This window comes from Aythya marila (assembly GCF_965140915.1).
Source record: "Aythya marila genome assembly, chromosome: 4".
In the NCBI taxonomy this organism is placed as follows: Eukaryota; Metazoa; Chordata; class Aves; order Anseriformes; family Anatidae; genus Aythya; species Aythya marila.
Window position 1 is genome coordinate 61556578 of NC_139045.1, and position 18727 is coordinate 61575304.

The window sequence follows — 18727 nt, forward strand, 5'->3', positions numbered from 1 at the left end:
CCATTACGAGTTTGCTTAAGGCAGTCACGTACAAAATACGGAAACGTATAAAAAGTTATGTTAGTCCAATAACAGTAGATGGGATTCTTTTTTTTCCCCCCACTGGCACACAGGGGCTCAGTACTTTTTAGGGAACGCTCTCCTCCTACATTCAGAGAGTGATTGTACTAATAAATACAGTAACAGTGATCCCCCTGAATCAGAACACAGTGGACCACACTAGAACGAGTAAGAACTCAATTGCAAGATGTAAAAAAGGAGAGGAACCAAACATCAATATTTTGGTATTCCATCCTAAGCTGTCCTGATATCATTCTGGTAACATACCACTACAAAATTTATTTCTGTTTCTTCCACTTCAAATATTAAATATCAAGTGATATGATAAAGCTTTTATTTTATTTGTATTTATTTTTAAGGGCTTTGCAGTTCTATGGGAAGAAGGCAAAGAAGTCAGAGACATGATCCATGCTGACTATTTCCAATTAAACAAAATGAGTTTTGGGAGAATGGCCCCTTACATCACAGAAATCCTAATGCTACTTATATGACTTTGGTAAACTTGCCATATGGAAAAAATTACAGCTGTGGCCAAGTGAAGAAACATACGTTATATAGTGCATGAATCACTCAGTACCTAAATATGTGTATGCTATAACCTGTTGCATAGGCTAAACAATGTAAGAACTAAATTCCAGTGAAAAAGGGGCCAGCCACCTTGCATTTGCTGCAGAAGGCACTAAGATATACTCCAGAGCAACCAATGTGCCCTGAGTTCACTTGCTAGCATACCAGACTGTGACCTGCTAAGGTATGCATATTGCTACTTAATCCATTTTGTAAGACTTTTTCGGACACAGCCTTAACTGGATGATAAGTGTTGGAGCACAGCAATTAAGTATCTCTGTGTTGCCAACCTGATACAAGATTTTTCAAAAGATCAAAGGGTGGCATGCTATGCAAAATCCAGGAAGAAAATGGTTAAGCACAACCTTCATACCTGTTAGCCTGCTGGGGATGAAGAGAAATTCCTTTTCTTTTTGCACTTGTTCAGAGTAGCTTTCACAGTCAGCAGGCTTCATAACTATAAGATCTTCAGCTGTTTGCCCTATATTGAATAAATCATCTTTAACTAGGCGTACATCTTCATCCTATAGTTCAAATGAAAACATCTCTATTAGTTCATCTGTTTCTTAAAGTAGAGATCTCTAGAAAGCATACTTCAAGAAATTTTAAGGGAACAAAAGCTGTCATTTCATATTAGATGGTTAAAATTAATTCAAGAAGTCTGACTACAAGTATTAAAATTTTTTCTACAGCTCACACCGTTTCATCTTCCTCTTGTTCTTCCTCATGGGCTTCTACATATTCTGCCTCCTCTTCTTCGTTTAATTCACTTATTTTTTGTGCTCCAGCACCATTCTCTGGTTCAGAATCAAAATTGAAGGTAAAGAAATTATATGCTTCTTCAGTGGAAGGAAAATCATTCTGGACCTATAAAAAGACACAGATACTTTTATATAACATTTATAATAAATTTAGGGCAAGTCAAAGTATCTTTCCATTAATAATAGGAATAACAGTTATCCAGTGACAAGTGTTTGTACATGCTATTTCATCTCAAACAGAGCTCACAAATGCTGAAATTAACTGAAACATTTTTAAATGATATAGCAACAAAAAATCTCATTATCATTTCATGAAATATTTCTTGCAATGCTTTATAGAAAAGAGTCTAGTTCAACTTTAACCAGCTTATTATTTTAAATAAACAATTTGTGAATGAGAAATGCCAAGGTTTAAGTTCTGGCTGTAATACAAATATCATTATATAACAATAATGCAGATGAATCATATGAGAAGAAATTTATAATGGCATATTATAAATGTGCCTGGTCCCTGAAGGACTTAGGCTCCTTTGAGTGTTAGGATCAATGTTCTAATAGGAGAATTAACAGTAGCATTTTGTGACTCTAAGCATCTTATGCTCCTTTAACTTCCAACTGGTGACATCCAGCTGAGAGGAATTAAATAGAAGGAGCAAGTGTCCTTCTTCAAGTTCCATTAATTGTGTACAGATGGGCTTACACTTTTTTTTTTTTAAAGTCACTTATATTTGATGAAGGTTTAATTTTCACATTTCAACTGTAGACATATTCTGTTTATGAATTTTTAAATTAAACAAAACCCTCTTCACTGCTCAAGACTGAAGCCTGCTTGCTTATTCAAGCAGAATCATGAAGCCATATAAAGTTTAAATAAAACTACTATCAGTTACTGAAATGATGGAATTGGTACTTACTGGTGACTTTTGTTTCATTTTTTTGACAGAATCACGAAACTTTACTTTTGATAGTAGGCGGGATTCATCCTCTTGCATCTCTCTAAATTTATCACTATCAGACTGCACAAAAATATGAGTCCATCAAAAAATAAAGACAAAAGACACAGAGATTAGATGTTGCACTTCCATATTGAAAACTTAAGAAAAAAAGAAAACAATGACTGTGACGACAATTATACTGATTTTGTATTTATGTTAAAAGGATACATTTATTAGTTAATGCCTTTCTCCTTTAATATCGGTCAAGAAATAGACTGCAGAGCATCAAGAAACAGTTCATTGCATAAATGCATACATTCTTCAGTACTGATGAGCTCATTTCTGCACTTCTGAAAACAGGCACCACATTCTTATCTCCACAAGGGGGAGAAATGGGGCAGCAATGAGAAATCTTCCAGTCCCAGAAATGAGACAGATGAGAGACTGGCAGACAGCACCAGCCTGGCAGCAGTGACAAGGGTGCTGCTGGCAGACAGTACTGACTGTGAAGGGAATCAAGGAGCCAAGAACAGCTACTTCTATAGTCCCTGCTGAAAACAGGGCAATTAAATTTGTATTATTCAAAAAAGGTACTCTCCATTGCTTGGGTGCCTAAATACAGACTTATTTGTTTTGATCTCTCTCAAGCAGTTACTGCTAGGCTGCTCTGAAGTTCCATGGATGATGAAGAAAGGAAATAGCGTGGTTATCCTCCTCCTGTTTTCTGAAGCCTTATCTGTCCCCACAAACAGATAAGACAGATCACTGGTTGAGGTTAAGTGCTTCAGATTGATTTGCATCAGGCTCAGCCAACATAAAGAAACCTAACATTTTGTTTTTGCTCTTTGTAGCACGAATTCTTAAATTAAAGGAAGGTTTTTCTCTAGTCAAAGTTTACCTCTAGTCAATTTGAACTTCAAAATATAACAATAAGAAAATCTGGCAAATCCAGCAAAATAAGAAATTCTGTCAATCTGACAGCCACTTATTTAACAAAACAATACTTTATACATGTGTAAATAAGTACAGGAAACAAAACCAGCACGTGGAAGGGTGTAGGTATGCCTTATATGAAATATCCACCTCATTTAAGGACATCCTTTCCATGATTTCCTAATAAAAATGTATTAAAACAATACTACTTAACTGACCACTATGACAACTATTTTTTATAAGAAAATACTGGCAAAAAGCCTCCCCAAAACCAACGTAGATACGTACTTCTAGCCCAAACAAGTAATTTAACCAGGCTTAATTCACATTGTTTGCAATTCCAGACAGAGGTGTTACTGCTATATGTTATTTTCTGGGCATACAAGTTCTTTTGAACACATTTGCTAGAGGCAAGCAGTCTCTGTGAATTCTGAAGAATATCCATGCACTAATTCTACAGGCATAGCCCTTGTTATTTATTCAATACAGAATTAATTTTCTAACAAAGAATATGCTTATATTAAAAAAATGAATATAAAATAGTGTCAAGGAAATATAAATACAGTGCAATGAAAAGTTAATATACAGCATTTAGCAATTACACTGTGCAAATTTATATAGAGCAGTCCTTTCTGTTACAGTAACTTAAATGCTCCAGGCATCTTAAACAACACAAGTCATGAACCTGAAAATGAGTTTCACATAATGTCTATACTGTAGGTAAAGAAAATGACTGTTGTTAAATATGTACATTAAAAGCAATAACTGGGGAGGTTCCTGATAACTAAATCAAACAATTATATCATTCTGATCACATTAAAATAAATGAAGCTGATCTTCTGTAGTCTTTGATTTATTTGATGTTTCATATTCAGTCTCACTACCAGGATAGCAAGACCTAGAGTACTTTCTTACCACTTTATCCAGGCTGACTTCTGTTTTTCTTTCTCTGATGTTTTTCAAACGCCTTGGTCGTGGACTGTGGTCATCTTGAGATAAAGTGACTTCTGCTTTTGCCTAGGCAAACAAAAAAAAATGCTTAACTGTAACATAAATGTAATTGGACCAAAGCTACAGTAAGTCCCAGGAACTCAACATCTTATGTGTGCTTGTATTAAGGACAGAATCTTTTAACTATGTAATCAGCTTAAGTGCTTTTACAGACCTAGATGTTAATACCCCTTATTAAATTGCACAGTTAACTTAATAGCAAATCAATTGATTTCAAAACAGCATGGTAAATTTTTTTTGATGAAAACAGGAACATCTTGTAATGATTTTAAATTTTTCTTATAAAAAAGATAAATTTTATAGTACAACACAATTGAAATGTAAACTTCAGGAAAATACAGCATGAGAAAGACACTTGAAAATAACTGTACTGATGAACTGAATTCTGGCATTAGAATTAAAAAAGCAAATATCCCAATCAGGTACACACACCACCAGGAAAACAAAATCAAGCTGTCGGTACTTCTAAGAGTACAGTCAAATGAACAGTATTTTTGAAGGACTCTCACCCTCGCTGCTTTTATTTTCTCTCTCATTCGCTCCCTGACAGAACGTTCTGCAAAGCCTGCCCTTGATGTAGATGGAGCAGGCGGCAAGCCTGAAACAGAGAGAACACAGCAACATGTTTAAATTGTATTGTAAAAGAAACTTAATTATGTAAAATAAGACTATCCCACACAGAATCCCACGTCCTAAGAGAATGCATGAGGAACTGTGAAGGAATCAAATGTTTTTGTTTTTTTTTTTTTCCTCTTTTGCACAGTTTGAACTTAACGTACTATTATTTAAATGCCTTTAGTTGCAGTGGATCTGGCTTTCACAATGAACTCTGAACCACCGTAAGTAATGCACACACATTTTTTTGCTATTAAAATAGAAAAATAATTACCTGGCCTTTAACAAGCACTTAGAGCTTCCAGACCAAATTTTGAGTGGTGATGTGCAATAAATCCTGATACAGATCCTGACTGTAAGAGTACTTACAAACTTGCTTCCTTTTCCAGTTTAGGGCTATCTGCTTTTTGTGGTGACAAACTATTAACTTCACCAGTGGCATTTTTGTGCTATCGTTCTAGCACAACCAAGAGAATGAGGTGAATTTTACCCAGCCCCACGTATGTCTGACAGCATCAACTAACCTTCACTAAAAACCATTTCACACACAAGCTACTTGCAGCTCTGCTGGTGCCAACCTTGAATCAACAGATCACCAGCTCTCCAAGCAAAGGAACATGTTGTCCCCAGCTGCAGCAAATCAAGAAAGGAGGCTACATGGATGAACGAGCTGAGCCCAGGAATAAAAAGTTAACTTACAGGAGCTGGAAGCAGTCACAGGTGACCAGAGAGGACCAGAGCACTGTCCAAGCACACAGGGTTTAGAAAAGCCAAAACCCACCTGGACTTGAATGGGTATGATGTGCAACAAGATGAGAGCTTTTACAGGTGTATTAGCAGCAAAAGGAAGACTAAGAAAATCAGAGACCCACCTCAGAGGACATAGTGACAGGGGCCACAGTGAAAAAGAAACACAAGTAATCAGTGCCTTCTTTATCTCAGCTTTACTGATAAGATTTGCTACCAGGAATACCAGGCTCCAGAGAGTCTGAAATTTACCCTTCGTAGAGGAAGATCAACTAAGGCCACATTAAACAAACTGGGTGTACACAAATCCATGGAATGTAAAGGGATGCTCCTGTCAGTGCCAAAGGAGCTGATGTCACCTCAAGGCCACTCTCAATTAAGACTATAGTGATTCAGGGAGGTTCCTGGGGACTGGAGTGAACACCACTCCTGTCTTCAGGAAGAATGGAAGCTGGTCAGCCTCACCTTAATGCCTGAGAAAGCAATGGAACAAATAATCCTGAAAAACATTACCAAAAGTATTAAGGACAAGAGGATAGTTAGGAGTCATTATGGATTTTATGAAGGGAAAAACCAACCAGACAAAACACCTTACACCTGACCTACACAACAACTTTATACGATGAGATAATTGGGTTAGTTGATGAAGGAAAAAATCATTGGATGTTGTTTATCTTGACTTTGAGACTTCCAGCACTGTTTCCTCTTAGTAGTGCTAAGCCCAGCTAGAGGTCATCACCAGAGGGCTATACCCCAGGGGATGATTTAAAGCAACCAGACAAAATCACAACCCTACTTCCATTCCCAAGAACTCACCAAAACCCTACATTCTTCAGGATCAAGTATTCTCTGCTGATCCTGTGAAATCTACAAAATCGAGTTTTAAACAACTGGCATACATTTAGATTTCTGAATAGTAACTACCCAGGTTGGGACACCAACCTGGGACTGTGTGGTCATGGACAAGGACAACTACTGCTTGTTGCAGCCTTTAAATTGGTGTTCCCAAAAAGCCCAGGCTTTCTTTTTTTTTTTTTCCAAAATTAAAAGTGAATGAGAATTCATATTTAATAATCAGAGTTATCATGATCTCCTTTTCATTTGTTGGATTGATGGCATTCCTTCCCCTTATATCCCAAATTCTCTCAGATTATGATTTCTTCAGGTAGATTCAAACAAATAATGGTAGTGTGACCCCATACACTATTGCATTCCCCAATTCCAAAATAAAAAGGATGAAAATTATTCAGTTCTTCACAAAGAAGCTACAGCATTGGGGGCAAAAACGTAAAGGAGTGGATACCTACAACCTACCTTCCTCTCATAAATTGAAATAAAAAAACATTGTGTATATTATGAGTGAGATTGTACATATAAGAAAATGGCAAAACTTCCTCCAGTTTTATGTATTAAACACAATTACATTTGTATTCTGCATAGTACTGTGAGTTGGTACCCATCTTTCTTCTACTGGATTGCATGATCATTGTAAAAGAGTCAAGTTTATCCTCTTTACAAAAGCTTCCAGAAAAAGTTTATCTGAAAACATAGTTTTATATACACCTAGGAGCTTAGAAAGCAATCAGTTAGAATCTTTTCTTATTCAAAGACCTAACTAGTTGTCTCCCCATCTGCACAGATCTCTTCAGTCTCACTGGAGTCCTGGAGCTCACCTGGAAATTCTCAGGAGCTTGCTGAAACACTATTGCATGTATCAGCTATACAACTTTTTAAAAATAAATGCTTTATATCCCTTCTCATACATGGAATACTCAAATCTCATTTTGATTTCTTTTCTTTAGAACTTGTTGAAGTGCCGTTTATTTCCAGAAGGAGCTGTATTGTTCCACATAGGACACATTGGCTCTTTTTACTGGAAAAACTGCAAGATATTTAGCAGGAGAAAACCAGCTCTCTTCACATTTGTGTTTTGCAGTGCATGGCTTTTTAATTATTTTTAATCTATGACCACATGACATTCTAAGCAAGTAAGTTTTTCTAGTTATCTCTGCTTATATAATTCTAACACTTGTCAGCTCCTTGAGCCAAGCACTGATTTGTTCTTTGTCCTTAGGAAAGAACACTGTTTGCCAAGGTCTAAGTAAAGGGTGATTTCAGGCTTATATAAGGCATTAAATTCATGAAAAGGAGATAAAACAGCAGAGGCTAAGGGCTTAGGAACGGTAATGTCACACAACATACATCACATTGCAGCTGATTTGATGTGATTCTGAGAGCTTTCCTGGTGGCAGAAAACACTGTATTTGGAACATACAACTTAAGCATTTAGAGGCTAGCAACTATACCAAAGTGCAATCTGATTTCTAGGACGACCACTAGGATAATTTCTAGGATAATCCACTGTCATTTAGAAATGAAAAATATTAAGATCAAACCATGCTATCACTGATTCTACTTAGAAACATCAATGGGCTTAGGTGTATCCTGATCTTTTCAAATCACACAATTTACTGCCTGTATCTGTACAAAGCTTTCGTTGTATCTGGAAACTTTCAAAAGAAAGGAAAAAGCACAAAGTAAATATCAGTAGCATAAGACCAAGAGAAAAGAAAGCATCCAATGTCCATTTCCTTACTAAGGAAGAATACTAAAGAAAGAAATTAGTAAGCACTCAGCAGAGATGCTAAGAGATGACACACAGGAAAGCCTGCCTGAATTTTACCTTTTCTAAGAAGGAATGCAGTACCAGTAAAAACAGAATGAGAACTAAGAACAAAACAAGATCTACACAGATATTCATTAGACTCAGCTAACTGAAACTCATCATTCCAGAGCATCCAATGGAGTGGCTGAAGTAACATCAGAGCAGTCAGTGATTCTGAGAAATGATGGAGAATGGGCAAGTTCCAAAACCCTGGGCAACTGCCTTTTCTTAAAAAGGGGGAGATAGAAAGAACCACAGAAGCAAGCACAGGTCAGTCTAATTTCAATTCTCCTAATAAATAAAAATCCTATTTGTAAACGTTTAAAAGTCAGCAATAAACAACAGCAGGCCCAGTTTAGCCAAGTTTTCAAGATCTGTCAAGCCAATTTAATGTTCTTCAGCATATATTTCACACAGACTGTTAGTAGTCTGGAAAAGGTATAAGCTTGTGACCAAGTACTACAGGAAGTGTCTCATTAGGAAATATTTTGATGAAATTACAGGAAGGGATAGAAAAAAAAGAAAGCATGCAAGTCACTGGAAAGCCACATTTAGAAACGTAAGTAACAGTTAATACATTCAAAACAGATACTGTATAGGTATTTTCAGGCTCTGCCTTAATCTAATAGCTTTACAATACTTATTAATGGTTTGAATGATGATATAATGTATATCCGTGTACAAAATGTGCAAGCAAAGCCTATCAGAAGTCACATTTGGAGAAAGGCTAAGTTTGAAGAGTTTTTGGAATAGAGGAAAAAAATGCATTTCTAACAAATTCAAGCTCGCAAAAGGTCACTGCACAAAGAACAGCACCGTGGGCCTGCTGGAGATGGAAATGATGAACTTGAATTGCTATGAGGAAGGTGGTTACACATTGGAAAAGGCTTTTAATTTCTGGGATCTTCTAGCATTGGACTAGTCCCTGAAGTCAGCCATTCAGTCTTCATCAGTGCAAGCTTTTAAGTTTAAAAAGAAAAAAAAAAGGAAAGGGTATCAAGATTTAAATTGAGTCGAACCTACTTTAGGGAAGAAGATAGAAGGGAAATCAAAAAGCAACTTATTCTATGACTTTTTTCCTGTCATTGTTTTCCATACAGTTGCTCTGTGAAAACATTCTACTTGACTGGAACATTCAATTTCATTCCAATTTTCTGAAAACTAGAGAACAGATAAGTGTCTGCTTTCAATCTTCTGGAATACTCGACAATTCCTTGTAAATGTTTCCAGACAAGCACAGTGAAAGCAAACTGCGTAAACATGCAAAATTAGCACAGAAAATCTTCCATCACTTTAAGCACCTCCAAAATTGATGCTCAGTATGCTGAAGAATTTTTTATGAATGAATTAATTCCTTGTGACATAGGAATGACGCTTTCTATACATAAAGAAGAACATATTAAAGCTTTAATAGTTGTGGTAGAATTAATTCAATGCATCAATTACTGTGGGATCCTGTCATTACTTGAAAAGAAGGACCACTTAATTATTTTTTACTGCTTTACTTCTCTTCTGTTTATGCAGCCAAGTAATTTATGCTTAACTTCAAGATATATATATGGAGTAGAATACAAGAGACATCCCTGAGAGCACTACTTTGCAGGATCACCCCTTCAGGCCTGTATAAAAGCAGCTCACACCACATTTTATGTGGGAAGCATCATTATCCTGCAATGTCTCTGTAGTTTACTTCAGGCAGACACAATGAGCTATCTGGATAGTTAAAATGAAATTAAGCAGAACTGAGAACCTACAAACATCATCTAATAAATTTGTCCCTCAATTTCCTCTGAACCTGGTCTCTGCACTTACGCAGACCCTAAACTGCTGCAAGCATCTTGACACCCACCCCATACCTGAATGGGATGCAGAAGCCAGGCACGAGGTAAAGCACACAGACCAATGCTTATGCCATGACCAAGCACCAGTGGTACCTAAAATAGGGAATGACAACTTCCACCATGGGTGCTAGAAACACCTTTGTGTTTTTCATGGAAACTGCAACACTGTACTTGTCCTGGCATCTCACTGTAGTAAGTATCAGATGCAGGCTTTTTTTTTTTTTTTTTTAAGAAAATCATTTTTTGCAATTCTTATTTGTTATTCTGACTGACACAGTGCCAAATCTTTGGATTTAAGTAAGGTCTAGAAGCATCTAAGCACACACGTACAGCTATCAAAGGAAAACAGTACTGTTCTGCTATCAGAGTGCATAAAAATGGGTAAAGACTGACCGAGCCTGACTGAACACTTGAAGACTAATGGGGAAAAGCAACATCTGCTGTGATTATGAAGCGAAGAAATAGCTAATGGATGTGTTTCAGGATAAGCTTGCCATACTGGGACCAGAATGAGAAAGTGAACACAACGCGACATGAAAGAAACCAAGCATTTGAGGGACATCACAAACTGAAAATGCCAAAAATGTTACCTACTTCCCACTTGTATTTAAATAGTTCTCTTTTCATAGGTGTGTGCATGTGTCTGTGTGTATTTTTCACACCACATATTTGTTGTGAACAATGAACTAATACAGTGACAACCATGAGAAATTAAAGAGGCATAGGAATAGAGGCAATGTATTAGCACAGGTACTAAAACAAAACCCAAGCATGCTAGCTATGCAGAACTTCTTTACTGAAAGGGCTGTGAGGCATTGGAATGGGCTGCCCAGGGAAGTGGTGGAGTCACCATCCCTGGAGGTCTTTAAAAGACGTTTAGATGTAGAGCTTAGGGATATGGTTTAGTGGAGGACTGGTTAGTGTTAGGTCAGAGGTTGGACTAGGTGATCTTGAGGTCTCTTCCAATCTAGACAATTCTGTGGTCCAAAAGTTTTGTATATACAAAATCGTATATATTGTTCTTTTCTCAAAGCACTGCATCACTGCCCTGTTTATCCTTGGGAAGGGAGCTGCTGTGAAGGAAACCTGCCATCACTAGCGGGTGTCTCCTGATTTCCCCATGAGACCCCCCCTGAAAGGTGCTGGAGTCAGCCAAGTGCGTATCACTCCAGAGCACGAGCAGGCACAGTAAGGCTCGAAAAAAAGGAAAAGAAAGGCACAAAGATCTTGTGAGCACTGGGAACATCTCTAAATTGTTGATGTCGAGAAAAAACAAGTAGTGTTTTGAGAAAACGAGCTTACGGGCAATACAAATTTCGCTTGGATTCTGGTGAAAACCCGAGGGTGGTTATACCTAGTGTGTTTGGGGTTTATTGCCCGTTTAACCCTACAAATTCGCTCTTTTTCGCCCGGTGCAGCTGAGCCCCCGGAGCCGCGCAGCTGGGCCAGCGACCTCCTTCCCCCTAAACGTGCCGCTAGGCCTCTGCTTCCGACACCACACCCCCAGTAGCAAACCCACGCCCAGATTTCCCAAAAAAAATGATAGTTTTCGGCAAAACCAGCCCGCAATTAGCTGCCAGGACCTCGCTCACTGCACCCCCCACCCTCCTCCTCAGGTCCCGCCCCCCGCCATGACACCCGCCCCCTCAGGCGGGCCCCGCCCCTTGGGGCCACTCACTGCGCGGCGGCCGGGGGGAGGCGGCGGCGGCGGGCAGCGGTTCCGCCATGCGGGGCCGGGTCCGTTCCTCCGCCCGGGAGGGCTCCGGCAGCCGGGGAGGGTCCAGGAGGCTCCGGGCAGGGCTCTGGGGGTGGCAGGGCGGCGGCGAGGCGAGGCGGGGCCCGAATTTATCGTGGCGGGAGGGAGCGCGGATGCGCAGTGCTGCCCGCGGGGCTGTGCGCGCATGCGCGGTGCTGCTTAAGGGGGGGGCGGATTGGGAGGGGGCTGCTGTTGGGTGCGTGGCTCTGGTTCTGTGAAGGGTCCGGTGAAGGGTCCGGTGAAGTGATGGCTCCTCACGATTTAAACACTGTTTCTGAAGTCGTTCTGCAGGTGGAAGAGAGGGCAACCGTGTTTTCCTAAGCTACTCGAGTCGAGCTGTTTTAGCTAGGAATTCGGAGAATGTAATCAGCTAACTCGCCTCAAAGTAAAATAGAATTAAAAAACATTTAAAGTACATACTTAACAACATACGGTATCTGTATGCAATGTATTTGCACAGAAATAATAACCATGCCCACCTGTGTTATCACAGAATCATTAAGGTTGGAAAAGCCCTCCAAGATCATCTGGTCCAGCCATTCCCAATGTCACCCACTGAACCATGTCCCCAAGCACCAGGTCCAGCCTTTCCTTGAACACCCCCAGGAACGGTGATGCCACCACCTCCCTGGGCAACCCGTCCCAATGCCTGACTGCTCTTTCTGAGAAGAAATGTCTTAACCACAGTGCCTATATGGATCTAGGGAATAACACAAGGGTACCAGACACTCCAGTTATTTATACTTTTCTGTTACACATAGGACTAATTCCCATAATTCTGTGAAAAATGACAATAACTGTTTTCTTCTCCACTAAGTGGACACTGACCTCCATGATTATCATTTGGGGCTCCACACCAAAGTTCATCTGCTCAGAGGCTGGCATCTGGCTGTCACAGGCAACGCAGGAATTACTTTTAGGCAGTTACTCTACGAAGAGAAAGGTTTTAATATGTGCACACTGATCAGGAGATACATCCATGTAACCTTTGCACCCTGAATGCTCAAACAAGATACCCCTTAACGTAGAGTCCTATTATTATTTTTTATATTGAATGAGTCAAAATATATGTATCTGTTTAATTATTCCATGTAACTGAATGATGTAGGCCAGTATACACTGCATGAAGAATACATTGCATTTTAAATACATATATAAATAATCCACCCACAGTCCATAAAGTAAGCATCAAGGTTCGGATCACAAAGACACATTCAATCCCTTTTTTCACTCTCAGTGTTGGCTTTGGTTGGCTGGAATCTACCAAATCACTTCAGCTTTGTTTCCACTATGAGGTTGCAGTATTTGATTACAAATGTTTGGGGAATTTTCAGAGTTAAATGATTCATTTCTACTATTACTTCAGGTTCCTGCCTTTCTTTACCTTTAATTGTCAGGACAATAAATGCAGCTCTATGTGTTCCCTACAAAAAGCTTGCACCAGCAGTGCTGCACCAGTGCAAAGCACTCACAACAGCATAATTTGTTCTGGATTTTAAAATTCCTGTGAAGCAATTCACAGGAATAAAACGCTTTTCCACACCTTGCTACACCTCCTTTAGCAAGAGCGCTAACTGAGGCCTGCACAAATCATCCTATTTCCCCACCAGCTCTTTGTGCTGGGTAATGGCTCCTGTGTACTTGCCTTAAAGACTGCTTCCAGCCCAGGAAGGAGTGATCTCCACATCCCTCTTTAGCTCTTTGAAGACACCTATTGCAAAAACACAACAAGCAGAGGAGGAATAACTTTGTTATCGCCTGCCTAGGATTAGTCCTTACTCTCCCCAAAGGATTTTCAGGTTGCTGAACAGCTTCCTCAGGTTGCACAGAGAAGTGAACTTGCCCTAAACAAGTGGTTTTAGACAAACGTGACTGTCTCCCAAACCACCTTTGCATTCACCTCAGCACTTGTTCCCCAATTTCCTGCACTAGCCCTAAGGATGACGTGCCCGGGAACTGCAGCATTTCCTGGCTGCATGCAAGTTTCATCAAATACCAGCTTCATGACACACACACAAAAAAACATGCTGCAGCTTCTTGCAACGTTATATTACTCAGCACATAAAACTCTTTTTCATATTAAACTTTATGTATCACATTTCAACAGTCTTTCCTAAAGGCAAACGAAAATGGAGAGTGCTGGCAACAAACCAAACAGCCCTTATGGCCACTTTCTTTAACAATTTGCTAGCATTTCTTGAAATTAAGTAGTAGGGCAGGCACTAAAACAAGGTAATAAACAACTGAGCGCTAAAGCTCTCCATGAGCTCAGAGGCTGGCTGTTTCCAAAGCACTAAAACCCCAAAACAAACACAGGGAAGTTTCTTCCAACTCCTCTTCACAAAACAAATTATGTTAAAAATACATGGGACGTCATTTTAAGGGCCTTGGATTCTTAAATTTGTCTCATCCATGAACACATGCAGAACACAGTGACATTTAAACAGGCCTGAAGGAAAATATTTGTTTCCTACCTGGGCTTTCTGTTGCAGCAGCTTTAGGACTGCAGGCAGCAGCCTCCCCTAGCAACAGGCTGCCCAGGGAGCCTCTGCCTCTGGGTGTTAGAGACAGATTCTCCTCCTTAAGCTGCTAAAGCTGTCCTGTAAGATTTTTTATTTATTTATTTTAACAGTTTCTTTTACATAACAGGGAAAGGAAAGTCGCGAATTATCTGCAGGAAAGATAAGAAGTGATTGCACCTCCTGCAGATAGCAACTTACCCCAAGTACTGCAGTGACTCGAGAAAGGAATATCCATTGCATATTCTTGCAGGATCATGAATGGTTATTTCAGATTGAAATACAATAAAGACAGTCACTCTCCCTAACTTTCAGTACTGAGCTTTGCTAAATAATCAGATCGATTTCTGTGTACTTCCTCTGTAACTAGAGGAGAGGCACAGATGCTCCTTGGGCCATGTAAGACTCAGAGCAGTGAAGTTATATTCCTGACTCCCTCACTCTGAGGACTAAAGAGATATCCTAAACCTCTAATTTAGCCTATATGCCAACGTTCAAACAAGTAAAACGTTTTTAGATGAATTCCACTCTTAAAAAATCCCCGACATTGGTCATGTAGGGATAAATCCTTTAAGTGAGCCAGTTATTTTCCAGGCTCTGTTCTCCAGTGCATGAAAGTTCTCAGAGTATTAACCAAAGCTATATCGATGGGATGACAATGTATTATCCTTTACAGATGGTCTTTACAAATAACAGAAGCTTCAGCAAACTTCTTAGCATGTAACTTTTGAGAAAAGTAGTGGGAAACAGCACAGTAAAAAATATAGTGTCACCTCTCAGCAGCTGTAATTTTCAGAAAGGCTTTTTATTTCATTTTTTGTTTTGTTTTATGGTTTTGTTTGTTTTGATTTTTTTTTTTTTTTTTTTTTTTCACCAGTCCATGAATAGAATAGGCATCAGTTCCAAGTCTGGAGAAGGCAGATTGTGAAACTGCAGTAAGAACACAAACCATAACTTTATTTAAGAAGTTACCATTATACTTTAATACTTCTGTAGCAGAACAGAAGAGGCTGCATTATCAAGGCTGCATTAAGATTGTTCTAGAGACTGCTAGAAGGGAAATGCAGCCTTAACCCCTGGCTGGAGAGGCAGCAGAGGGATGACTTATCTGCTTGTTAAATGCTCACAACCAGCTTGTCTGGATAATTGGAATGGCAGAAATCTGTCAGCAATGCAGTCAGTTTGTAGAAATGTGGATTGTCTTATATACAGTTCGTAATTTTTATAGGAACGAGGCAATTTATAGTATTCCTATCAAATCTGAGGAGGTCTTTGCTGCTGCACCAAATTGCTAAAAAGTAATTTTGTATGTTAGCATTTGTATCAGTACCTTAAGTACAACCAGAATAAACAACATTGCTGGTACTAAATGGAGTTGTTACTAGACCAATTTATAATTGTTCCCGTATAAACAGCCCCTATAACATCTGAAGGTCTGTTACTGCAGCATTTTAATAGCTGGAATCACATGAAAAGAGATGGCTGAATTGTTTCCTATATCTGAACACTGTTATAAAAAGGAGATCATGGGAAGAAGTAAACAGTCACAGAAGATAAAAAGATTGGGAGTATGCATGTTTAATTAAATTAAGAGGAACTATCACGGATGGAAAGCACTGACACGACAACAGCTTTCAAGAACAGGGCAGAAGTGTTACCAGAAGCGAGTTTTCTGGAGGTGACACATAGGGTACACAGTCGCTGGTATCTGCTAAGTCTCATCGTATCTGCGACTGTGGAAATAAACGATTGGGTGGGTGAGCCTTCGTACATACTTTGGCAATGATTCAGGCTGAACATCTTGTTTTGCTAATAAGCCTGTGTCCCAGCAATCTCTCCCAGTCTCAGGAACAGTTGTGCAAACAGCTGAAATGATGGACAAATACGAGCTGCATTATGGAAGGAGCGTTAGTATCGTACCCTAAAGGAGCAGTGGGGGGCCTCTGCTTAACAGGATGGAAAGCTGCAGGATGTGAAAACACATGTCAGGACAAGACTACACTCACAGGAGAGAGACAAAATTTAAGCCGTATATGTTTTCTGCAGCAGAAAGCAACACATTTGTCTCAGTCGGTGTTGTAAAAACAACTACAAGCCCAGTGTCTTTGAGTGCACTGGACAGCAGATAAGATGATATGAGAAACTCCCCTTCTGTAGGTGCCATGCTGTCACCGCTGGGCATCAGCTCTTATTTGGTCAAGGATGGCCTTTGGTGCAGGCAAGGTAGCTCCAAAACTCTGTATCTTACAAGATATGCACAACTTCTACAAAATAGAAGTACTTGTGTATGTATGATTAGAATAACAATTTCAACTGCTTTATGCAGCTCTGCATTGATCTCAATTTCAGAGAGCTTAGAAAGAAGGGAGAACACACTCTGCTCAGCTTAATTATTTTAAACTGATTGCAACTACTCCAGCATGACAGAAATCACAAATAAAATCCCGTGAAATTTGTCACACATGGAGGGGAAATCAGTGTTCACTTACCAGAACATCTGCAAGAAGATGGGTAAATGTCGGTGGTGTGGAAAGGAGGAAAGCCTGCTGCTTCGACATCAGCATCAGTGATAGACACACTTTCAGATGATTAAAGAGGTTGTTTTTCAGCCCAGAGTTATAAATTCTTTCCACTGTCTTCCAAACCTAGGAATAACAGTTGATTGAAAGTACAGAATGAAAAAGCGCTGCTGGTAAATTTCCTTCATGCAATTCACTCAGTTCTAGAAATCTCATCTGCTTCTTGCTAAGAGTTCACATTTAAAGCCTCCTGAGAAACATAATTTGTTTGTGTCTTTCAAGAATTCAATATTTCTTGTGCCTTTGTTAACATGACAGAAGCAGGGCTATTATTTGACAGAAACAATTTTTTGAACATGGTGTTATGTCTTACATTGTGTTTAAGATTCTGACAGGTGCTTTAAAGTTCCAACAAATTTGTCATTTATTCGTAATTCTTAAAAATCCTTAAATATGTTGAATCTGGGGACATGTGTGAGTTATCTAGCCCACCTTCAGATACCGTAAAATCTTCTGGAGGGCAGCCAAGTTATTGCAGTGGAGGTTGTCCCAGGAGGACCTGGAGCAATACTTTAGGAAAGGTCTGACAGAAAGTCACCTGCATTATTTTATGAGTACTTCTATGTTCTTCTCATCAATCCGCACCTTCCAATTGTGAGGCATATAAATCTCCATATTAAATTACACCAATTCTTCGACTAACAGCAGAAGTCATACCTAGTTTTTGCCATCTCAAAGTTAAATGCTAACCTAAGTTAGTCACATAGTTACGGATAACGTGAAGAGACAGGTACCTCCGGATCTTCTTAAAGCAGGTGTCACATACATCGTCCAAACTGAAATTTACCCCACCTAATTTCTTTGTACTGATGGCAGAAAAGCTAACAACTAATTTAGGCTAGGCAATGAGCTTTTAGAGATTAATGTCAGGTAAGATAAATTTCACACTAATGCCTGCTGCTGCAGGAACAGTCTCCATATAGGAAAGACTTCTTTGCAGGTCTTCCAGCAAGTAGCTCCGCATTGTACCAAAATAATTACATGTGGAATTGAGGAATATATATCAAATGCCAAGTAATCCAAGGTACCTTTTTCTTTGTATGTATTTACTATTAAAATATGAATGTCATATATCTCCTTATTTTTTCTTTTGCTTTAGGTAGTAACTTTGATGAATTGATCCGATGTGTGCATCTGGACAAAACCAAGTGTCCGAGAAACCAAGAATTTCAGCAAAATGCTTTGATCTTTCTTTGTGCCAGTGTCAGGAAGAATCATGCCTCTGAAATTCAGAAATACTGACATAACCTTGGTTTGGACTGCTGACTTAAGGAGCTACATGGAAATGAATATAACCTCTAAAAGCTCTGTAAGCTGGAGTCTAAATGGTTTGCACTGAAATGAATAAATTGCTTCTTGAAAGCAGTGTATTACTCATTGAGAAAGATATACCTATTGAATGAAGCAGCAGCAGTGCAGCTCAGCAGGTGAAATATCATCAGGCTGTTGTGATACATTGCTTTCTCAACTCTATTTATCTTCTATTTACTCTCATGTATTATTTCTTGGATGGAATTCATCACCTACAGAAATAAATATATTAAATAAGCCGCATTTCCACATAAAACTAAAGTTCCTACTGACTAAATTGCCTAGTGTATCAGTGTGGTTATCCTGAGTATGAACTACGTGCCAGTGGATAAATTAAACAGATTAGTGAAAAGTGAATGTTTCAGTAAATGTCTTAGTGAATAAATATGATCTGAACCTAGCGGGTGACCTGTGGAAGGTAAATAAA

The 18727-nt window shown here is 39.1% G+C and overlaps 1 protein-coding gene across 2 annotated transcripts in view; it reads right to left on the reverse strand.

Moving 5' to 3' along the window:
* CC2D2A (coiled-coil and C2 domain containing 2A) overlaps positions 1–12017 on the reverse strand; it is a 58213-nt gene extending 46196 nt beyond the window's left edge. For both annotated transcript variants that reach the window (XM_082759021.1, XM_082759020.1), the window contains exons 1-6: positions 11814–12017; positions 4777–4865; positions 4172–4273; positions 2303–2404; positions 1327–1494; positions 1001–1151 (exon numbers count right to left, since the gene is read on the reverse strand). In XM_082759021.1, the coding sequence (XP_082615147.1) occupies positions 1001–1151; positions 1327–1494; positions 2303–2404; positions 4172–4273; positions 4777–4865; positions 11814–11862 (661 nt within the window). In that variant the 5' untranslated portion in view covers positions 11863–12017. The remainder of the gene's footprint in view (positions 1–1000; positions 1152–1326; positions 1495–2302; positions 2405–4171; positions 4274–4776; positions 4866–11813) is intronic.
* Between the last annotated feature and the right edge of the window lie 6710 nt (positions 12018–18727).